This window comes from Pinus tabuliformis, chromosome 2_2 (assembly GCF_031772625.1).
Source record: "Pinus tabuliformis cultivar Carrire ecotype Pingquan chromosome 2_2, CPIR1, whole genome shotgun sequence".
Taxonomy (NCBI): Eukaryota; Viridiplantae; Streptophyta; class Pinopsida; order Pinales; family Pinaceae; genus Pinus; species Pinus tabuliformis.
This window is the reverse complement of record NC_142300.1, coordinates 1,107,654,224-1,107,679,389: the sequence shown is the minus strand read 5'-3', so window position 1 is coordinate 1,107,679,389 and position 25,166 is coordinate 1,107,654,224. Positions and strand designations below refer to the sequence as shown.

The following is a 25,166-nucleotide window of genomic DNA, read 5'->3' as shown; positions in this document are numbered from 1 at the left end:
TATTGAGATGATTACATGTTTAACCTTTGGCTTGAGAAATCACAACCTAGGGGCATCTAAGTCATCAAAGCAAAGTGTCTCACTTTAAAAATATAACAAATAACAAATAAATTCTTTATTTAATATATTTTTTTGTTTGCTAAGTTGTCTGAGTATTGAGATGACTACATGTTTAACCTTTGGCTTGAGAAATCGCAACCTAGGGCATCTAAGTCATCAAAATTACCGGCCTTTGCACACTAGCTCTTAATATGGTTGGATTTTTGCCCACAGATTTTCAAACCAATGACCTTTACATCTGGGTTAAGATTACACGGCATCAATATCTATTCTATGCCTTATAGGAAATTCTTTATTTAATATTATATACAATCTTTGTAAATAATATAAATTAAAATATTTGTAATTTCATTAAAAATAAATAAATTTGTTAAAATCATTTAATATAATATTTAAAGATTATTTTGAATTATCAAGAATTAGATTCAATTTGATTCAATTTATGTGTAATTTAAATATATTTTTTGAGGAAAAAAATGATAATTAGATTGGTTATATTATTGTGATAGAGTTTCATATGACAAAAACTGCCGTCACTAACCAATTCACATCTAGAAACTAAATTAAATATTTTATTATTAAATAAAAAGTAACACAAATAACTAAACTCTTTAAATTTAGTAATAAAATACGTATATCTTAAATATACAATAGTAAAGAAATGTAGAAATGTTGTGTAACTATGCAGTTTCCATTGTTAATGCAATACAGAGAAATTCTCCCACTGAGATTTCAATTCACAATTTTTACATGACCCCAAAAGAGATTCATAGAAAATTTTATTACTGCTGGGAAAATCTAAAACAAAATATGTAGGGTAGCAAAGGAATTCCAGCAAGATGCTATATATACAATCATTTGCATTTAGATGCACTAGTGCCTGCTTTGCTGGCCTTCTTCAACTTCAAAGCCTTCAAAGCAGATGCTGATATCGTTCCATTTGATGCCGGATCGATGGCCTCCGGGACCTTTGTGACGTTCCACGCAGTTCCAATGCCATGCCCAGCGACAGCAAATGTGTCATGTGTCACCTCTCCTGCTTCCTCCCCAAACCTGCACTCAATTGACCAACATCAAGAAATTCATTCACATTTTCAATGAATGGTTTTCAAATCAGACACATGAAGAATTCAAAATGCAATACCTGTTTGCAACAATTTCAACTGTAGCCTCAGAAGCAGCTGACAGAGCATCCTTTCCAACTATTTCTGCAGCGTCCGAAACTTTGTCTGCAATTTAAGAAGGAAAATCCTATATTATCATATACCCACCATTTACAGTATTCATTTAAAACCATTTCAAGGGACTGGGATAAATTCTGCCGTACTGAAAGCATCCAAGGAAGCAAGAAGGACATCTCCAGGTAACGTGCTAAAGAACTTCTGGCCAGCCTTGGAGCCGATAACCGGATCAGTCACGGCACCGCTTACTTTGACAACCCCAGCGAGTGTTGAATGTGTAATTTCAACGCTGATGTATATCGCTAAAAACCGTTCACCAAACCCGCCTGAGAGTTCTCGGGCCACTTTCCGGTAAAGGGACTTTCCGTATATTTGAGCTCGAGAAAATTTGGAGTTGACGCGTGGCTGTCCCCTTAAGTCACCATGTCTGACATTCTCGGGACATAAAGCTCTGCAGAAAATGATCTCCCGATATTCTCCTCCACCGTTCGATTGTCTCCAGCTTTTTTGTCCGTTGATTGCTCAAACCTGCATACGTCAAACATTAACTATGTTGGGTGGAGTAAAACTAAGTTCTGGTTGACCATACCTGCTATCAATGCAATGTCATATGCGTTGGTAAAATATTTAAGTTTTTCATACGGCATATATTAATATTCATAAAGAACGTGTTATATTTTTTTATGGAGCGTTGACCATATGTAATGTAAAAAAAACCCACGGTAGTTTTTATTATAACGAGCCAAGTGAAATATATGTTTTTTTTTGTTGTTGTATTGGTTGGATATGTGAGAGTTGTTGTGCGCAGCTCATAAAACCAGGGGAGCACACATGAAGCAAAGGACCATGAATTTTTTTTGCACAGCAGTAGCAGTGCATAAATGAAAAACGTGGGAGCACATCTGAAGATGTATGTCATTTTTTTTACTGGTGGTGAACCAAAGTGAAATACCGCAAGTAGAGGAGCGCATTTTGTTTTGTGAGGAAGTATGTAAATTTTTATTACAGCAGTAAAGTGTTTTTCACAGTGCAGTGAATGTAAAAAGGGATTTACAGCAGTAAACCCAGCTCAGTAAATTCTCATGTGGAGACAGAGTAAATGTTTTTGGTTGAATGTATTTTTGTGGTGAATCCCTCTCAGCAAAGAGGATGAATATGTATCAGGCATATATTTTAATGAATAGAAATGTTTTTATGGTGTTGTTTTACTCTGTTCCTCAGTAAATTTTTAAAGCTTCCGTGTGCACAAAAGATCCTGAGAAAGGTAGAAACAGAGCATTGCCTCTGTGTGTTTTATATTCTTTGTTTTTTAGATTTTATCAGAAAAATCCCCAACAGTGGTATCAGAGCAGGCTTAGGCTCTTTGAAGGTGACAAAGAAGCTGAAGGGAGGAGCTTGTTGCAGCAGTAAAACTTCTCAAGCAGAGTGAAGGCTCAGTCAGGAAAATACTCAGGTATTTCACAAAGTTTTTTTGTGTTGCTGAAGAAACAGTCAGTTGTTTTAAACACACAGTCAAGGATTTAGAGGTATAGATCAGAATGCAAGGAATGGCCAACACAAGCACTGGTATGGGTATGTTTAACACCCAGCTCCCACAGTTTAATGGGAAAAACTATGACTATTGGGCAATAACCATGACAGCCCTGTTTGCCTCTCAAGATTTATGGGAAATAGTTGAGGAAGGTTTTGAAAAACCAGCAGATGAAAATGAATTCAATGCATTAACTCAGGGAGAGAGAGATCAGCTGAAGAGCAATAGGAAGAAGGATTCAAAAGCCCGTATGTTGTTGTATCTAGCAGTAGACCAGAGTGTGTTTCCAAGATTAGCAGCAACTAAGACAGCAAATGAAGCATGGCAAACCCTCAAGACAGCCTATCAAGGCATGGAGAGAGTGAAGACAGCAAAACTACAATTGCTGAGAAAGGATTTTGAGAACTTGAACATGAAGGAGTCAGATAACATTGACTCATTCTTCACTCATGTGATTGGTGTAATCACACAAATGAGAACTCATGGAGAAACCATTGAAGATAGAAGGATTGTGGAGAAAATATTGAGGGTCTTACCCTCAAGGTTTGATGCCATAGTCACCACCATTGAAGAGACAAAGGATCTCTCAAACTATTCAGTTGATAAGCTACATGCATCACTGATAACACATGAGCAGAGGTTGAGTAGGAATGAAAACTCATCTCTTGAGCAAGCCTTCAAGACCCAGATGTCCTTTGGAAGAGGAAGAGGTCAAGGCAGAGGAAACAAGAGAGGAAGAGGTAGAAGCCAGAACAGAGGTGGAAGGAACAGCCCATCAAATGCACAAGGAAGAGGCAGCAATACAAATCAGAACCAAGGCCAAGGCAGCGGGCAACAAAGAGAACAGTATCACGCTCAAGGACAAAGGTATGATAAATCTAATGTTCAATGCTATTATTGCAAAAAGTATGGACATTATGCAAGTGATTGTAGAAAGAAACAGCATGATATGAGCAGTAGACAAAATGCAAATGTTACAAGAGAAAACAGCAGTCAAAATAATGTGTTGTTAGCCTGTAACATGGCTGAAACAAACAGTGAGGACATTTGGTTTTTAGACTCAGGTTGCAGCAACCATATGACAGGAAACATAGCCTTCTTTTCCGCCCTAGATAAAAATGTGAAATTAGAAGTCACACTAGGAACTGATAGTAAAATCTCTGTAATGGGAAAAGGAGAGGTAAAAATATTTACAAAGCAAGGAGAAAAGAAAACCATAACAGATGTATACTATGTCCCCGGAATGAGATGTAACCTCTTGAGTATTGGACAGCTTGTCCATAAGGGGTACAATGTTTTCTTTAAAAATGATGTATGCACCATCATGGATATAGCACCCAGCAAAAGATGCATTGCTGAAGTGAAGATGACAAGGAACAGGATGTTCCCTCTCAGGATCAGGGCAGATTTGAAAAACAAAAATGTAATTGCAGCAGTTACCCAAGAGGCCTTCCAAAGCGTGCCAACAGATGAGAATTGGTTGTGGCACTTGAGATTTGGACATCTCAATTTTGGAGGTCTAAATTTGTTGAGTAGGAAAGGAATGGTAAGAGGATTACCACTGATTGAGAAGCCGGACAGCTTATGTGAAGGTTGCATTTTGGGGAAACAACATAGAGAAAGTTTTCCATCAAGTAAAAACATAAGGGCAAAGGCACCCTTAGAGATCATCCACTCAGACTTATGTGGACCAATGCAAGCTCCATCATTAGCAGGCAGCCAATATTTCCTAACATTCATTGATGACTTTACAAGAAAGACTTGGATATATTTCCTTAAAAACAAAAGTGAAGTGTTTGAGAAATTCCAAAACTTCAAGGCATTTGTGGAAAACCAAAGCGGGCTGCATATAAAAGTTTTGAGAACTGATAGAGGAGGTGAGTATATCTCCAAGGAATTCCTAAGATTTTGTAGAGAAAATGGAATTCACAAACAGTTTATAGCAAGGTACACTCCGCAGCAAAATGGAGTTGCTGAAAGGAAGAACAGGACCATCATGGATATGGCGAGGAGCATGTTGAAGGCAAAGCATTTGCCAAATGATTATTGGGCTGAAGCTGTAAATTGTGCAGTGTATATTTTGAACAGGTGTCCTACAAAAGCAGTGATGAACAAGGTGCCAGAAGAAGCATGGAGTGGGAGAAAGCAAGGAGTCACCCACATGAGAGTTTTTGGATGTGTGGCCTATCACACATTCCAGATCAGCTAAGGAAGAAGTTGGACAGCAAAGGGGAGAAATGTCTCTTCATTGGATACAGTGAGGAATCCAAATCCTACAGGTTTTATATCCCATCTACCAAGAAGTTTTTCGTCAGCAGAGATGTTCAATTCATTGAGGAAGAAGCTTGGGATGGAAGCATAGAGAAAACAGTGAATGTCAAAAACTATTTGTCTCATGACGAAGATGAAGAGGAGGTGGCTGAAATGCATCCCCAAACAGCAGCGCCAACACAAGGACAGCAAGGGACACCATTGAGGATAAATGAAAGTGCTTCTCCAAGCACACCACAAGGAGGAAATTCAAGTGCATCTTCAAGCACTTGCACACCAAGTGAACGAGGTAAGAAGTTTAGAAATCTAAGTGATATTTATGATGAAGGAATGAATTCCTTATTTGCCTTGTATTGTCATGTTGATGATCCTATTCATTTCGAGGATGCAATTAAAGATAGGAAATGGATAGAAGCTATGGATGAGGAGATGAATGCCATAGAGAGAAACAAAACATGGGATTTGGTTGAGCTACCAAAAGGCAAAGAAGTCATTGGAGTGAAATGGGTCTATAAGACCAAGAGTAACGCTGAAGGCAAGATAGAAAGGCACAAGGCAAGGCTGGTTGTCAAAGGGTACAAACAGCAGTATGGGAGAGATTATGAGGAGACTTTCGCACCGGTTGCAAGAATGGAAACCGTGAGAGCAGTGCTGTCCATAGCAGCACAAAACAAATGGAAAGTCTACCAAATGGACGTGAAGTCAGCATTCCTAAATGGAGTGTTAAAGGAAGAGGTTTATGTGGAATAGCCTCTCGGATATGAGAAGAAAGGTGAAGAGCACAAAGTGTGCAAATTGAAGAAGGCTCTTTATGGGCTGAAGCAAGCGCCAAGAGCATGGTACAGCAGGATAGATTCATATCTATTGGATAATGAATTTGACAAATGTGAAGGAGAACCCACAGTCTACATCAAGGAAAAGGATGGTAAAATTTTAATTGTTGTCTTGTATGTAGATGATGTTATTTTCACTGGAAATGATATTTATCTTATTGAGAATTTTAAATCAGTCATGAAGGAAGAATTTGAAATGACTGACATGGGTTTCTTGAGATACTTCTTAGGCATAGAAGTAGATCAAAATGAAAAAGGAATTTTTATATCTCAAGCAAGATATGTAAATCAAGTTTTGGGCAGATTTAACATGCAAGAATGCAAGGCAGCCATCACTCCCACAGTAATGGGATTAAAACTCAGCAGAGAGGACAGCAGCAAGGATTTTGATCCTAGTTTGTACAAGAGTATTGTAGGCAGCCTTATGTACTTAACAACGACTAGGCCTGACATTATGTATGCTGTTAGTTTAATTTCCAGATTCATGGAGAGGCCAAAGGAGGCACATTGGCAGGCAGCAAAAAGAATTTTGAGGTATGTCAAAGGTACCAAAATGTTTGGAATTTTATATAATGCCTCAGAACATTCAGATTTGGTTGGATACACTGATAGTGATTGGGCTAGAAGTGTAGATGATCGGAAAAGCACTTCCGGTTATGTTTTTCATATGGGTTCAGGAGCCATTTCATGGGCTTCTAAGAAGCAGTCCATTGTAGCATTGTCTACAGCAGAGGCTGAATATGTGGCAGCTACAGCAGCAGCATGTCAAGCAGTTTGGATGAGAAGGATGTTAAGGAGCTTAGGCCAAGAGCAGGCAAAAGCGACAGTGATTTTTTGTGACAATAGCTCAGCTATTGCATTGTCAAAGAATTCAGTGTTTCATAAGAGAACGAAACACATTGATACAAGGTTTCACTACATCAGAGAATTGGTGAACAATGGAGAAATTGTCCTAGAACATTGCAGGACTCAAGAACAGGTTGCAGACATCTTGACAAAGCCACTGGATCAGAAAAGCTTTGAATTTTTGAGAAAGTGTCTGGGTATGACTGAATGCCCAGCAGTTGAAATTAAAGGGGAGTGTTGAATGTGTAATTTCAACGCTGATGTATATCGCCAGAAACCGTTCACCAAACCCGCCTGAGAGTTCTCGGGCCACTTTCCGGTAAAGGGACTTTCCGTATATTTGAGCCCGAGAAAATTTGGAGTTGACGCGTGGCTGTCCCCTTACGTCACCATGTCTGACATTCTCGGGACATAAAGCTCTGCAGAAAATGATCTCCCGATATTCTCCTCCACCGTTCGATTGTCTCCAGCGTTTTTGTCCGTTGATTGCTCAAACCTGCATACGGCAAACATTAACTATGTTGCGTGGAGTAAAACTAAGTTCTGGTTGACCATACCTGCTATCAATGCAATGTCATATGCGTTGGTAAAATATTTAAGTTTTTCATACGGCATATATTAATATTCATAAAGAACGTGTTATATTTTTTTATGGAGCGTTGACCATATGTAATGTAAAAAAAACCCACGGTAGTTTTTATTATAACGAGCCAAGTGAAATATATGTTTTTTTTTGTTGTTGTATTGGTTGGATATGTGAGAGTTGTTGTGCGCAGCTCATAAAACCAGGGGAGCACACATGAAGCAAAGGACCATGAATTTTTTTTGCACAGCAGTAGCAGTGCATAAATGAAAAACGTGGGAGCACATCTGAAGATGTATGTCATTTTTTTTACTGGTGGTGAATCAAAGTGAAATACCGCAAGTAGAGGAGCGCATTTTGTTTTGTGAGGAAGTATGTAAATTTTTATTACAGCAGTAAAGTGTTTTTCACAGCAGTGAATGTAAAAACGGATTTACAGCAGTAAACCCAGCTCAGTAAATTCTCATGTGGAGACAGAGTAAATGTTTTGGTTGAATGTATTTTTGTGGTGAATCCCTCTCAGCAGAGGATGAATATGTATCAGGCATATATTTTAATGAATAGAAATGTTTTTATGGTGTTGTTTTACTCTGTTCCTCAGTAAATTTTTAAAGCTTCCGTGTGCACAAAAGATCCTGAGAAAGGTAGAAACAGAGCATTGCCTCTGTGTGTTTTATTTTCTTTGTTTTTGGGATTTTATCAGAAAAATCCCCAACAGCTAGCACTTTCTCGCTTAGTTTTTCTGTCATCCTTGACAGCCTTTTTGCTCTACACACAATATATATATCCGTGTCAACACAAAATTCAATAATTCCCATTTAGGTTTTTGTTAGAGAATTTCACACGGTAGAGGAGTCTGGCTCAGAAATCAGTTTCCGCAAGTCAAATCTCCAGTCGCATATCCGTGTCAACACAAAATTCAATAATTCCCATTCAGGTTTTTGTTAGAGAATTTCACACGGTAGGGGTGTCTGGCTCAGAAATCAGTTGCCGCAAGTCAAGTCCCCAGTTGCAGTAAGTTAATGACAACTGGACAGAGGCTTAATTTAAACAGAATACACTTGGGTTGCAGAGTAGTGTCCCCACAATTTCCTTTTTACTATGCAAATGATTTTTTCATTCATATTTATCTAAAACATACATTTTCACTCATTAATACATTTTTACTTAAGATGGGGATGGACCATTATACGAAATGAGGGCTTTTCTAAATTTGCAGAGGTTGTTGATTGCAACTAAGAGTTGGTAGTAAATGTTTCGCCCATGCATATTTACTAACCCTCATTAAGTGCTTTAACTCTTTTATGTATAGTTAAATGTTGCTCAGATTGTTGTATTATTGCTTAGACTTTGGTTTTTTTCTCTGCAAACAAAATCGCAATTTACAAAAGTTGACTATGTAAATATGGTGGTTGTTAGTGTGTTTAAAGTGCTGGTTGCGATTGATATTTTCAATTTGTTTTTGATCTTACTGGTACCTCAGAACCAATACTATGACTGAAGCAAACATGAAAAAATTATAAAGAAGATAATCTGAATAAAGAAGATAATCTGAATGGAAGTTTTTGTGAATAGAATTATTCTTTTATGAATTAGCACATAATTCATTTGAGTGTGGCTAATCTGCATTTGGAACCAATCGGTTAATGTTGTTCATCCTCAAAATACAACTTAAATATGATAGGTTTTCAAAATAAATCTTTGAATAAAAAAATTAGCTTTGCTGATTCATGTTGAATAAAAAAAATAATTTTAGCGATTTATATTTTAAACTAGCTAAAATTATTATTTTCAAAATTTACAAAAATAATAATGATAAAACGGACCATTAAATAATTTATTTATGTGATGAGTTTCCATTCCATTTACCTTCGAATATTTCTCTTTGTGCGAGGACTGATCTTCACTTGAGCACTCGTTTTCTTTTGATAATCGGCTGTTGCGGCCGTTTTGCTCTCGGCTTTCGTTACTCGGCTTCTCACAGATTCTCCGCCGTTCTGTACCCGAGAAGAATAAGCGTTGGTGCAGAGGAATAAGCCCTTGATAATCTGCCCCGAACCAGCAGCAATGGCCTTGCCCACCACAGTGTTATAATCTTCCACCCTCGGCGCCATTTCAGTCCAGTACGCCACCTCCGGGTTTTCTTTCGAACCGCCCTTCGCTGATCTTGTGGATTTTGATGCCGCACCGCCTGTCGATTCCGCGGGTAATGACAGACATGCGTGTTGCTGCAGGAAACTGTCCAGCAAATCCAAACCCTCTTCGTCTGCAAATGTTACGCCGTAATTCAGTATCTCAGCGCTGTCTTTATCTGCGGCCTCTTCGTCCGGCAGAGGGCGTATGGAGAAGAGGTAGTGACGGGCGTCGAGTTTGAGGGTGGGCTCATCCTTGGTGAGAGGCCAACGCACATCTTCCCCAACATTCACAAAAAGGGCGATTCCTGTATTGCCCTGAACAAGTCGAACAATGGAAAATTCGCCGCTTCCCAACTGCGGGTTGTCGCTGACTTCTTCTCCCGCGTCCACCAAGTTCACCACCGCTCTTCCTGGAATCCTCACCAGCGTTTCTTCGATAGAATGCTCTGCACATTCCTTATCATCATCATCTTGCATTTGCTGCTCTGCTTCTGTGGCTGAAAGATGAGAAAACTGTTGCTGCAACTTACTATTCTCATCATCTTCTTCAAACACAGCAGAAGGTTGAGCAGGCTCAGTCGATTTGTTTCTTTCCTTATTTTTGTTTAAACTGAAGGCGTTCTTAGCCACCCACTGCATCTTCCGAGATGAGGTTTGGGCACTTCTCTTCTTCTGCTTCTGCTTCAGAAGAAAAGGAAATAGAAATTCTCATCCCCTTCGTTCTATTGTAGTCTCTGCTTCAACCTCTTCCTTATCGTGAGGTAGATAAGAAATCATCTATATGTCAATTCAAAATCCCCCGGGAACTCGATCTTCTTCCTCTTTTATCTTCTCTTCTTTTTCTCCGCTGATAGCTATATTCTACTAATCACTCTGTACATATAAGTTTTTATATGAAGTCTATTAAGTGTATTACATGTTTGGAATAAGTATTTATATTAAGCACTATTTATGAAGTAAATGAATGTTTTATATATTTTTTTTCTCTTCTCTTGCATGAAAATAAAGTGATATTCAATACACTAGGGATTAAGTTGTTTTTTATTTTATCTATTGGGTGAGAAAAAAGTGATAATCATTCTATGTCTATTGGATGCTAATTTAGATTAAATCTTTATATTAAGCATAATGTATTAAGTAAATGATTGTTTTACAGTGTTTTTGTTTTCTTTTATTCTTTTATTAGATGAGAATAAAGTGATATTCAATACACCATGTATTAAGTTGTTTTTCATCTTATCTATTGGATGAGAAAAAAATGATAATCACTCTATACACATAAGTTTCTATATTAAATCTATTGGATACTAATTTGGAATAAGTATTTATGTTAAGCACCATGTATTAAGTAAATGGTTGTTTTAGAGTCTTTTTTCTCTTCTATTAGATGAGAATAAAGTGTTCAATACACCATGTATTAAGTTGTTTTTCATCTTATTTATTGGATGAGAAAAGATGTTAATCGATGTATACACATAAGTTTCTATATTAGGTCTATTGGATGCTAATTTGGAATAAGTATTTATATTAAGCGGCATGTATTAAGTAAATGATTGTTTACAATTTTTTTTTTTTTTTTTTTTTTTCTCTTTTATTGGATGAGAATAAAGTGATATTCAATACACCATGTATTAAGTTGTTTTTCATCTTATCTATTGAATAAGAAAAAAGTGAAAAAAGTGATATTCAATGGACAAGATCAAAAAGCACCTAGCCAATAATTGGCTCAACCATTTTTCATCTCATCCTTCGGATGGAAAGAAAGTGATATTCAATGGACAAGATAAAAAAACACTAAACCAATCATTAACTTAATACATGGTGCTTAATATTTGCTAGCAATACACCTTTTCAACAATAATATCTAAAATTATATATACATAAAATAACAGGATGTAAAGACATATATAAAAATATTTGAGTGATATAAAGATTTTATGTGATGATCATTAAAAAGAGATTTATGGGTCTTAATAGAAGCGATTTATAAGTGGTGGAAGGAATGCATTGCTGAAATATCATAATAGATCCGAGTTTAATAAATGGAAAGTAAACTTTATACCTGCATGCATATATTTTAAGTTTAGTGAGTTGTGGGACTAATATGTATATAAAAATATTTCAGTGATATAGAGATTTATGGGTCTTAATAGAAGCAATCTATAGGTGGTAGAAGGGAAAATATCATAATAGATCCTAGTTTAATAAATGGAAAGTAAACTTTATACCTGCATGCATATATTTTAAGTTTAGTGAGTTGTGGGACTAATATGTGACCAGTTTTCAGAGTTCAGAGATAGTCACACTAACTTTTAATATTGTTGGATGTGTGCACAATATTTTGAATCTAAAACCTGAATACAAGAAGTCTTTTAAAACTTCGTACTTATCAAGTACTTTGTTATATAATTTGTAATATATAAAAATGAAATTACATTTTTGATTACTAAAAATATATTTTAAAAAATCAAAACATATTCAAAATATAAAAGTGAAATTTAAATTTAAATTATTTAAATCACTTTAAAAATACAATTTAATTAAAACAATGTTAATTTTTTATATTAAAATTAATAATTTTATTAAATTTAAAATTTAATTAAAATAATTAGATAACATTTTTTATATTACAATTAATAATTTTATTAAATTTAAAATTTAATTAAAATAATGAGATGATTTAAAATGTCTATCAATTGGAAAATCAATTTCATTAATAAAATATTTATTTTTAAAATAGAATATGTGAATTTTTTATTATTAAGATGCATATCTAATCATTCATATATATTTTAAATAATATGCGATGAGATCCAATTTCAGATCATAAATTTTAAAAAATAATGAATATTTTATACAATTATTTTAATATTAATTTCATAAATTTTAAAAAATAATGAATATTTTATACAATTATTTTAATATTAATTTAGTTTGAAAATAAATAATTAATATTACATGTAATTTATTTTAATATTGATTTAATTTAGTTTTTAATTATTTTTTAAACGTTAATAAAATTTATTATATTTTAATTATTAACTAGTATTGAAAATATTGTCAACATTATAGGAGGGGAACTTATTTTCTAGCAGAATATTTAGCTCAAAAGCTAAAACCTCTTGTTGGCCTTACAAATTCTTTTGTCAGCCTTACAAAGTCTTTTGTCAAAGACTCTTCATCGTTTCACAATGAATTAAAGGGCATAAAGTTTGATCCTGGAGAAATTCTTATTAGTTTTAATGTGATCTCCCTTTATAGTAACATCCCTATTAACGAGGCCATTTAGGTCATCAATTGCATCGCAAATATGGATACTACTAAATTAGTTGAAATTTGTTTTACTTCTACTTTCTTCAACTTTGATGGTGAATTCTATGAACATACATGTGTTGTCATGGGTCCCCCGCTATCCCCTATAGTAGTTAATTTATTTATGGAGGAATTTGAATCTAAGGCTTTGGCATTAACTCAATTCAAACCAATGATATGCAAAAGATTTGTGTATGGCACCTGCGTCATCTAACCTCACGTTCAGGAAAAGTTAGATCTCTTTTTCCAACATTTTAACAATCAAACTAACTCCATAAAGCTTACTAGGAATATGAAGTTGATGATACCCCGCTTTTCTTTGATGTTTGTTTTGAAGAAGGATGATGATTCTTTATCACTCCAGGTATTTTGAAAGAAAACTCATACTAAGTAGTATCTTCTTGCCAAGTGATCTGCAAACTTTCGTGGATATTCCACTAGACAGCTCGTCACAACATATCTGATAATAAAATATTAAAATGCAGAATTTCTACACTATTATAGTTTTATTAAACTTTAATATCTGTACAATTAACTGTAACTAGTGCATGCATGTGAACGGAAATTATGTAGAAAAGTATAGAATGAAACAAATAAGCTCACACACAACACACATAAGACACAAAAAATATGCTCTGGGAAACCATTTCGGGAGAAAACCCAGTTGGAAAGTGAGGCTACTTCGCTCTCTTTCTATGTCTGGAAAATAAGATTGTAGGTACAAAGAAGTAATGCATGTGGCCTATGCGCTGCTACAATGCACAAATCCTCTTGGTGTGTTCTACCTCCTATCACTCCTGACTATCTTTGCTCAACTATGGAACAAAATGTTCTCGAAAGAATGGAATGTCTCTTTCTCCTAGTGGCCTAGTTATAGCAGAGTCTGATAGTGTGGTTAAGTTTGACTACATCAAATCTTAACTAGATTTACAATATAGACTCTTCTAGAGTCTTTTACATCAAAAACATGTGGCTAGCCCCTTTTCCTTGAATACTAGGGGCTGACGTGGCATACTCCAAAACTATAGGTGTGGAAAAGGGAAGGTCAACTTCTGAGTAGCATAACTTTTGCATATAGACTCTGTTTGAAACGCTTCTTACGCTATTGGAAATATCTCTTTGTGTAGAACAACATGAAAACATGTTTTTGTTAAAGTGGAATCTTTTTACACCCAAAAAACTTTATTTGACACCTCAAAATTCTCCTAGGGGGTTTCAAACCCCATTTCGCCGAACTGAGTCTCGTTGGTAAAAACGGCTCCATGAGTTGATTCCTCCAATTTTTCCTCTATGAACGCATCGAAATGGATGAAAAATAATATAATGATCCAATTTGAATCACAACTCCCCATTTTGGTATGCTTTTGGTCCCCAAATGATTTTACTCAATAAGGTGAGGAAATTTTTCTTCCTCACCTTCTCTTTCGCGTACCTTTTAGCTTTTCCTGGAAGTTGTCCCTTCAACCCGATCTGCCAAAGTTGATGTTTCCCCTGTCTTGTGGTTATGGACCTCTTATGCAAAAATGCATCTTTTGTCAACTTTTCCTAAGAATCAAGTGCCAAATCCTCCACTGAAGGTAGGACTTGTTCCTCTTCCTAATCTAGCATGGAAGGCTCATGTTGGTTTATGGACATATGTGATTGGGGTTGCAGTGCCAAAATATGTCTATAACAGTTGTCCCCTAAAGCGTGAGGTCGAGAATCTTTTGATGTCGAGTGAAATGCTTTATCATGAGGATCCGAGGTTCTTTCGAACTGGAAGGCGACCTGTAATAAGATATAATACAATACATTATCTTCATAACATTTTCATGATCTAGCTAAGGCAGGCATGCCCATGCTTAGCTTTATAAATTCATTTTCATGTACACAGGACAGACAACCGTCTGTGTGGCAGACTGATGATTCTGGTAGAGCCATCATCCTTTGATTTGGATGATTATCTATGCAGCAATGATGTACATTTGATGTCTTTATTTTCCTGAATATATCGCAACCCGGATGGATGAAACTAGATCTGGGGTCTTCAAACTCATCCAATCTTCACCCGAAGTACAAGTTGATCCATGTGAAAAATGTTCTAGAGTCGAACATGGAAAGACATTGCCTGATTGACAACCAATGATGTAAGTTGTTAACAGGCGCGAGAGGAGTCACCGATAATGATGATGACCCTCAAGGTACTATAGTACAATTCACGTGGTGTGAAAAAGGGACTTAGCGTCGAACACCACGCAAAATCTTTCGGTCGAAGGTCATTTATGTGAACCTATCACTGGAAGTGAGAAACTTGCCATTGAGGCATGCAAGCTTCAAAGTACTGAAAGGGTTGTTCCTAAGTTGACTTCTTGGATAATGAGTTGTCGTTGACAAGAAGTAACCCTTCGTAGGAGGCCTTAATGAATCCCACATCTACTACACGAAATGGAGCAAATGATTTTGTGGAGGTGAAAACGATCTGATGATACAGGGTTCAGGGTGGCGGTCATGAAATGAAGCGTGAGGGTATTGCAGTGGATGAGACACAAGATGGGTTGGTGAATTCACTGATCGACTTCTCTTGAACATATCGGCGACACTGAAATGGATTGGTAGTGTTAACCCCAAAGATGGATGGTACGGTGGACCAATGGTAATATGACCGGTGAACGGAATAACCCAACCCGACTCAATCATGGTGATGGAGTGAAAGTGTCATGTTCAAGAGCAACTTGCTACTAATAAAGTTTCTTCAAGTTTTCTTCCCAATTTTTCCCCAGTCATTGCTAACCAGTACCTATTTATTTTTGTCAAGCTTGAGGAGGATAACATATGCTTGTTCTATAATTTTCCCTTCGGGCAAACCCGTCGCTATGTTTTAATGAGACTAGCGACAGTGAAACTCGTTCTCGTCTCTATGGACAAGTTTGTCTCTATTGGTTTTAACGAGTTTAACGACAAAGACAACTCGGTCCTTTTTCAATTTTAGAGAGTCTGAAAAGGGAAAAAAAGGAAACTCTAGTAATCCTTTTTCATCATATAATCCCTTAAGTCCGAAAAAGTATAAAATAATACGAAAGGGATGAATTTTCAATAGTTTTAACGAGCCGAACAAAACAAGCGCTCGATCTTTTTGTGTAATAATCCCTCAGGTCCCAAAAGATTAAAATCTAGAGGAGGGATAGCACTCCCGGTAGCTTTAACGAGCTGGAGAGGCCAACTACTCAGCAATATTTTCACATTTTATGAGTCAAATGAAAAGAGCTTAAAGGAGACTCATTTTTTAGGAACGAGTGATATTTTCGGGTAGCTGCTGATTCCAGGTAAGGTTTGGAATTTTCCAATCACGGCAGTGTCACAAGGATGGCTAACAGAATCACTCTTCGCAGCTGTTCCTAAAAAGGGTAAACAATCAAATGGAGGCGTATGATCGGCTAAATAGAGTGGAGGTGATGGTGAGAACATGACCAGGGCTCAAAAGCTGATGATAATGCATTCACAATGGTTATTTACCGGAGGTTGGTTCATTTTCTAATGAGCTTAAACTCTGGGGGAACATTTTCTCATTGCTGAGGTTTAATTTTTAACGAGCTTGAACTTTGCATAAAAACTGCTCATGCCAGTCGTATAATAAGGATGTCTCATCGATAAGTTCAATTTTTAAGGAGCTTGCACCATTCGAAACTTTGCTTCGCTCCCTCTCGCATGCAAGCTAAGAATGACCAACTACTATCCTAGGGGTTAGTTAACTACTAAGGTTAGGTAGGAAAATTTTTCCTTTACTTTGCCGGCACCAATTGGCCCCTGCGAAGGCAAGCGGTCGACTTGACCACTCACCTAACTTAAGCAGTTGAAGTTAGCGGAACTATAGAGTTAGCGTTACGTTGGCCGCTTTTCACTTGCGCGCAAAAAGGTTTGCATGCCCCTAGGTGTAACGAAGTAGAGTTTCCAGGTTACCCTTCAATTTGCAGACAAAACATTTGTTCTATTGGGAAAGGCCTACCTTCTAACAGAGGTATCTTATTCCAGTCTAACCCCATTTTCCTAAACGGATGGGTGTGTCAGACTAGTCATATTCCTACGTGGAAACCTACCCTATACCTGAAGTTTTCCTGTCGAAGCAGACCAGGGTGCATGCCCCCTGAGTTTCAGTCATGGCCACCGAATTACTCACGTTCTTCAGGTGGACGGACTGGAGATTGATGAGACATTCCTTGCATGAAAAGACCAGTTAGGGATGGTACTTGACTATTAGCTATGTGTAAGCTGGGGAATGAAAGTTGGTCTATGAGCTGGACCACTCAGCCTTCATGCGGAAAGCACATTACTCGAAAGAGTGAGGAGACAATGGCTCCCATGCTATAAATATAGTCGCACACAAGGAGTAGATTATAATCTAGATGTCCTTGGACTACCATTACGTTCAGATATACGGTTTTCCCTCTCAAAGTTATAGGAAAACTCAAAAGGATCCCTAACGGTCGACTGGTTCCTTTATCAAAGCCTATTACATTTCGCATCTCAGGCAGAAGCGATGGCGAACCAAGCGCTTTCCAAGTAGTTGAGGAAAGGATACTCACGGAAGCCCCTTCATCTATGATAGTACCGACCATGACCATTCTGTAAGCTTATACAATGATTTGGAATGGTACATTAGACGGTAAACAAGGTCTGCCTAGTAGATTCCAATCGAAGGAAACGACTAGGTTAATTAGAGGTGGGACCGAATAAACGGCCGGATATGACCCCGACGAACTTCCTTCCTGTGGTAAAGGAACGGGTAGATTTCCCCCATGTTCATCGGAGTATGTGTTTATGAAAATAATTTGAACGATGTCATTCTCATTCTCTTCTGTGACTGTATCATCTGAAGATGGATCTTCTGATGACAAAACTGGGTCGACTGCCGCCTCAACCCTTTGACTTTCATCTGGTATGGATTCAGAGGGTTTATCTTCAATGATAGATGCTTCGACCGACCACAAAGTTGTGACAGTCAGATTTTCAACTAGCAATGGACTCGGCAAGAGTTTATTGTATCCAAGAGGAAGCTGTAGAGGTGAAGCAAGACGGTTATCCAAGACTCTTTTAGCTTCATCCAGGAAGGGACAACGGTGGATGACATGATTGCCTTCACACTTTTTGCAAGGAAATTTACATTTTCCTTTCTGTCCAGATACTTCGTTTTCGTTAGTTGATGGTGTACTCTCAACATGATCTTCAGAGGTTGATGACATTGGATTGTGCAAACGAGGAGACCAATCACTTAAGATCCGAGGGATGCAAGGACAATCTCGATGATAGTGGTCCCCTTTGCAAATGACACCCAGAGATTTTGGTTTGGATGGTGCAGTGTGTGGATTTTCACTAGATGATGCATGGTTGCCCCTTTTTGCCTTTGGCTCCTTCCTTTTCTTCTCCTTCTCCTTCCCTTTCTTCTTCTTCTCAGTTACTTGGTCTTTAGCTTTACCAAGCGAAGAGAAAGGAGGGGAGAGAGAAATGAGCGAAGCAGAAGGTTGGGGGGTAACTCTAGTATCATCTAGCTGCTGACTTGATTGCTCAGGAATCGGAGCGATTTGAACGACAAAGGTCGAGAAGAGCCATATGGGCAAGCCGATTGTCAGTCCTGGGAGGGACAATGTGGCATATGGGGTGCACCAACATCTCCCCAAGAGGAGAAAGGACTAGGATTTCCTCCAAGGGGAAATCCTTGGTTGGTGGACTCCATTTTTCTCAACCTAAGACCAACGAGGGAACAGTGACATTATTCTGATTAAAATAAATTTTAGATGCTTTGACACAACTTGCTTTTTCAATTTTTAAGAGTCTAGAAAAAACTAAAGATGACTCTAGTCACCTTCGATTTTTAATGAGCCTGAAGTGATAAGTGCTCAGATGGACCTTTTCCTTTAAGGAATTTGAAAAGGAACGAAAGAGACTGCTCTAGAAATCTAGACATAGGGATTACCAAACCAATCGCAAAACTGCAGAATACTTTTTACGGTACGGTAGTCAATCTTCCCGAATGTTGTGTTTAGTGCATTGCGATCGATAGGGCGATAGACATGGATTCCTAAGGATAAAGGATATAGCCTATTATGGTCTCCCAATATATACTCGACGGTACGTGGGAGCACAAGTCCGTACTGGCACTTGTCGTCTCAAAGAGGAGGAATCACCCAACCTATGATGAAAGCGATAGTTACCAGGCTTTACGACACCAGAATACGTCCTTAGCCTAGACTTCTAGATGTTGTGCGTTAGATTCCAAAGCGTTTTTATGTTCATTGAATTTATTTTACAGTTAATCTTTCTTAAAAAGTTTGCCTTTTAGGTTCACCGCATGATGTAGATATACAATTCCTAAAATGCAATCTAAGATGATAAATAATCATTTAATCTTATTTTTGCAATGAAAATCCTAGCTACTAAGGAAAGAGAAGCGGACTTCTTTCAACATAGAGTAGAGAGCACATATTAGATGCACTGTCCTAAATCAAAATCAACAAGCAGTCTAAATGCAAATGCACATGCATGTATTTGTTTTCCCTTTCTTAATGTGTGAATGACAAAAAGAATGCTAAGTACAAATTTGAATCGTTTCAAGCGAAAATACTAACGATTTTCTTTTCAAAAAACGAAAGGAAGCTAATGACGACACTTTGCGATTTTGAATTGAAAACTGCTTTCGACACTTGAAAAAATACTAATTCAAATCAAATACAAGAGTAACAGTGTAATTGACCATCAAGAACAATGGGATTCTTTTCTTTGATTGAAAACGACACTTGCGACACTTCCAAATCAAAAGAAGACAACTTGATTACGCTACTTCTTTGTAAAGCAGAACCGTAAATGGCAAACAATACATAAAAACATTTACAGTTCTTTGTACTATGGAGGCTGAATCATGCAAAGGAAGGGAGTTTCCACAGAGGTATACTGATCACAGACAGCAAAACTCCTGAATAAAGTTGAAGAGAGTGAACAAAAAACCAAAATCTGGAAGTAGAAGAGGTCTTATCTGATCATCGCACCTGTAACACGGGGAAAGTGTGATGCATCTCACCTACTGCACACGGGAGGTGTGATGCATCCAGATTCCCAAGAGGAGAAGGTCCGATGGTCCAGGGACGAGACTTCAACTTGGTTTTGGGTCACAGTTTGTAGCTTAGTTCAGGGATTTAGGCCGAGCAAATGATAGTCAATAAATGCAAATCACAGGGGCTGATCTGATGAGGCTACTTGAGCCACCACCAGGGAAATTAGGATGTTTGCAAATCAATTGTTCAGTTTATAAACAAAACCCGGAGATAGACTGAAGCAGCATTGATCTACTTTACACTTGCATAGAAAATGCAGTCCGAAGGCTAGCTGGCTTGACTTCAGGCTCCGTCTGTAAGTTTATAAAGCAAACAAATATAAACAAGCAGAGAAGCTATTCATTCCCCAGCGGAGTCGCCCTTTTGTTATCGGGAAATCTAGTGTCTATGCAGAGCTGCTAGTCCCACTAAGAAAACAAACAGATTAAATTTACTTTCGCTTTCATTTACGAGAAGTAGATAGGAGAGGAGCAAAGAATACCAACCTCGATCTTTCGCTTGGTTCTCTGCTTATTTCTTCTCCCCTTTGACAGATCTTTGCCACTCCTCCCTTTACCACTCCGCTTCAAAGAGTACCTGTAAAGTCAAAGCAGCATAATACCTTCAAAGTACAGAGATCTACAATCGTAAACAATATAGGACCAGATATATATTGACCACACACATGCATATATTAGCAAACATACAAGAATGTGGAGGAAAACTTGAATAGCTTTATTGATATAGAGATTAGAAGAGAGGATTACAACCCATTGATCTGACCCAGCGTCATCCTCCCAGCATGAAAGCCCTTCTTCACCTCATGAAAAGCTTAGATCACCCAACACTATGATATTCCACCAGGAAACCAACAACACTTCCTTACAAGATACAAGATTCCAGCCTCTGGATCTCTGGGATGAGGGATCCATATATAGATGATTGTAAGAGGGTGAGTCAGCTTCTGGGATTTTGATTAGTGTCTTCTCTTTGATAGTTCTTGATTCCACTTGGAGATTGATGATCTCTTACTCATCCCTGGGCGAATTCAGAGAGGCAAGTGTCACAAGAGAAGTTTCTGGAAGATTCCATGATCATCCACCTTGCAAAATGTCTCTGCCATTTGTCTACTCTCACCCATCGCACCCTACAGAAGGGATTTCCAGTATGCATCACACTTTTTACACTGAGCAGGTGAGATGCATCACACCCTCTGCACTGAGCAGTCTGTATGGTCCAGTTTTGACCAGTTCTAAGCAGTTTTCTGTGGAGAACTTCTGGGAGATGATGTAATCAGCTGAACTTGTTCCTTTAGGGCATGAAACAACAATTTTAGGGACTCTGAAGCCCCTGGTTTATGGACATATGTGATTGGGGTTGTAGTGCCCAAATATGTCTATAACACCAGGGACCAAGTTCAGCAGAAGTTTCCCCATCTCATGGAGGCACTCAACGCAATGGGGACCATTGCTTCCTAAGGGGGGAGGGCTGATCCAGGTGGATAATGGTGTCCACCTGCCTATTTCACTTGGAACCCCACCATTGTTTCTTTCCAGTTTCCTTAATTGTAGAATAACTTACTATTTTTGGCAGTTTTTCAGGTCATAAACTTCCAGAGTTGCTTTGAGGGACTAAAAGTCATTTTTTTAAGGAAAACGGAGAGACCGGAAAAGTAACAAAGTATTTTACCAATGTATTTTCAAATTCCTCTTCGAGATCTTCAAAACAAGGTATTATGATACCAAAAAAAAGATTGTATGCCAAAGTTATGACCCTGGGAAGTTAATGTACCAATTTACCCAAACAGGGCCCATAGTTTTGGTGCTTCATCTCCTAGGGTTAGGTTTTTGGATGTTATGGTTTTCCATTATTTCTCAATAATAAATAGGCCTTTAAGCCTCATTGTAGTACAGTTCATAGGAATGTATCCGCCACATCTCTTCTTACAGATAAGCTACCATTGTCCGAGCTCATTTATTTCCATTTTTTGTATGTAAACTTATTTAAGTTCTTTGATATTAATGAAATGAAGTTTTATTTATACTACATCTTTTTTTATTATGTGTATATCTATATTTTGTTGCATTCCTACATAAGTTTGGATCATAAGATGAAGCAAAGTCATCGGCTTCCATTCATAGTCACTATACAAAGTGAGAATGGAGGAAGCTGTGAATTCCATTCTTTCACCAATTCAATTCTAAAATGAAGTTTTATTTCTTTTACATTTTTGTGTTTATTTGTATATCTGTATTTTGTTACATTCCTACATAAGTTTGGATCATAAGATGAAGAAAAATCATCAGCTTCTATTCATAGTAATGTACAGAGTGAGAATGGAGGAAGCTGGGAATTCCATTCTTTCACCAATTCAATTCTCCAGGAGATGTTAGCATTTTCAGTCTCCCAATAGTTTCCAATGATTTGATCTTCAAACCCACAAAAAAAATTTCATACACCTTCTCTAGGACCCTCACTACTCTAATACCATGTTAAATTATTATAGCATAGGTAAGGACCTAGCTGGAAAATAATTGCATAAACTTGCAAGAATTGAAAAAAAATGGAAGAGAGAATAAATTCAATATCAAAATATTGATGAGAGAATCAATATACAAAGCAACTAAGTTAAGCTTAACTACAAGAAAGCAGCAACCAAGTTAAGCTTAACTACAAGAAAGCACTAAGTTTAACTAAAGCTAACTAAAACTAAGTGTGCTTTATGCTATGTTAATGTGCATGAACACCACATGCAGGCACTAAAGCTAACTAAAACTAACTAATGCGCATGACACCATATGCACACTCTTACACTAATTAAAGCTAGCTAAAGATAAGTGTGATTATGCTATGTCATTGTGCATGTACACCAACTCAACATGAACATAAAGACATGGTTTGGGTAACTTGCATACTCTTGTTAGTCATATAAATCCCTCTTGCTGACAAGAGCAATCTCCCTAGATCCTAAAGGAAATTAGAAACAAATAAACAATTGAATAACTCTTTTCCTAAGCTTAGTTTGTTTGAATTGTAAATAAAAGAGAAGGAGAATAAGCCTCTTACCTATTTGCGAAATTCTTGATGAAGATGCTCGCTTTGTCTCGATGTAGCTTCTCAATGCTCGAAAATACATGCAACCACAGACATAAGAAAGGTAAAAGGCCTATGAAACATAACAATTCAAACATGCTTAGTCTAATGATCAAGGAGATTAGAAATTCAAACTATCTTAATGAATACCAAAAGAGACATAAATCATTCATTATTTCAGTAAGGAAATACAATGGAAAAAAAGATTCGTTTGTATTAATTCAAGGATAAAGAAGAGCCTTACAAGCTCTTCCTTGATGTCATGAGGTTCTTACCAAATGCCTCTAACCCTTTCCTTATATTATAAGCATTTCAATCTCAATCCAACAACATAAGCCTATCTTTTCAGACCTCCTCCATCCCTCTAACCTTTTGTCAATTTATAGACTAAGAGGAAGAAGTTTCAGATCCAAAAGAGAAGGATGAGATCCTCTAATTGGGGGATTATGGTTCCTTGATGAAAGGGAATTAGCTCCATGATTTGAGGGGTATGGCTCGAATAGATATGACCTAAGAAGATTTCAGTTGGGATATATTTGACCAAATATGCTTATGGAATTCACTTTTTATTTTTACTTTTCTTTGAGTTGACTGTGCAGACTATAGTGGAAGACAAAGCACAGTTCTATGCAGATTCCAAAGGTAGAAATTGCACAAGTGTGGAAACTTACTAAGAAAAATGCGTAGGTCATACTTAGCAAGTTGTAAAATCCATTTTACCCAAAATTGTCATATTCTTCAAAGGTTTTTGATTGTTTGACCTCTAAGGGAGTATAATGGAACAAGTTCATGGATAGAAAGAGTTCCATTTTACTAGTCAAGTTTCATGGTGACAAAATGATGTGTAACAGATTGCCCCCTAAAGTGTAAAATCTAAAAAATATTTTTTTAAAGATTGAAGTGTTTTATCATGCCAAAGATTGGATCAAAGACAATGGTCGGAAACCTGCAAGAATCATTCAAGGATTACAATGCAATATATATAATCATCATTGAGGTAGGAGTTCTCATACTCAGAGTAAAACTAACTAAATGAATAAGTAGGAAAAACTCAAGAATCATATCAACAGTAGACACAGTATGGACACAACCATCATCTATAAATTTGTCTACATAATCATGAATATAAAACTCCTCACATCCTGGATTGATGAAACTAGATCTAGGGTCTTGATCTCCATCTCTCGATTCATAGTACGAATCTAACAATGCGAATGAATGTCTCTAAGTTGAACATGGTAGAAGCCACTCGATTACTTGTGAATGATGTGAATTGTTAACAAGCACGAGAGAAACAACCAATAATGAGAATGGATATCAAGGTGCTTCCAATATAATGTATAAAGTGTGAACAAATGATTTGAAGTCGAACACTCATAGAATCATTCGATCGAAGGCCAATAATGAGAACCTGTTGATGAAGGCGAGAAACCTTCCACCAAGGCATGCAAACCTCAAGGTACTGAATGTTTCTAGATGAACTTCCTAGATAATGAGCTGAAGTTGATAGGTAGCGACCTTTTGCAGGAAAGCCTACAACACAAAACGTAATTTCAAGTTTTCAATAATAGTTTGCAAGGATTGAATTGGGGATGGCCGATGCAATAGAAGGCTAAACTTTGCAAAGGAATATGAACTGAGGTTGAACTTCTCTTGAACACATAGCGACATGAAAATTGATTTGGAAACATTTTACTCAATGATAATACTCAAAACCATATGAAGACTTTCAATGGGGTTCGATTAACTGCAAGACAAATCGATTTTCCAACCTGGACATAAATGTAACGAAGTGTCATGTTCAAGAGAGACATACTGCCTTTATGATGAATGTAAAATGAACACCTTTTTCCCAATTCCCCCCCACCATTACTGGCAAGTACCTCTTTATTTTTTACAAGCTTGAAGAGGATAACATATGCTTGTCATATAAGCTCATCCTTCGGGTGAGTTCTCCGAAGTATTTTTAACGAACCCTGGGAAGGAGTGTTTTGGTCTCGTTATGTTTAATGAGTCCTATACTGTTTAATTTTTTATGAGTCTAGTAAAGGGTAACTAGATGCTTTTTTATTTTAATAGTTTGAAAAAGATACAGAAAGAAAACTCATTCAATTCTTTTACCGTAAAATTTTAACGAGCCCAGAGAAAGTAAAGCTTGGTGTTTTTCAGTTTTAGGGAGTTAGAATAAAAACATAATAAAACTCTCTCATGTTATTTTTCGTAAGTTTAGTCTCTCAAGCCTAAAAAAAGGATAAAATAA

The 25,166-nt window shown here is 37.1% G+C and overlaps 1 protein-coding gene across 1 annotated transcript; it reads right to left on the bottom strand.

The window, feature by feature from the left end:
• Positions 1-742: 742 nt before the first annotated feature.
• On the bottom strand, positions 743-10,079 carry LOC149197270 (senescence/dehydration-associated protein At4g35985, chloroplastic-like). Its single transcript, XM_089403886.1, has 5 exons — positions 9,175-10,079; positions 8,029-8,073; positions 1,388-1,509; positions 1,205-1,289; positions 743-1,113 (listed from the first exon to the last, which is right to left on the bottom strand). Exons 1-5 carry the CDS (start codon positions 10,077-10,079, stop codon positions 915-917), a joined length of 1,356 nt encoding a protein of 451 aa, XP_089260012.1. The 3' UTR covers positions 743-914.
• Positions 10,080-25,166: the final 15,087 nt, after the last annotated feature.

Excerpts from the sequence above, each read along its gene's own strand:
- LOC149197270 (XM_089403886.1), bottom strand. The coding sequence starts at position 10,079 with ATGCAGTGGGTGGCTAAGAACGCCTTCAGTTTAAACAAAAATAAGGAA. Across the intron at positions 8,074-9,174 it reads ACAAAGAGAAATATTCGAAG|AGCAAAAAGGCTGTCAAGGA; the intron begins GTAAATGGAATG and ends TATTGTGTGTAG. Across the intron at positions 1,290-1,387 it reads TGCTTCCTTGGATGCTTTCA|ACAAAGTTTCGGACGCTGCA; the intron begins GTACGGCAGAAT and ends CTTAAATTGCAG.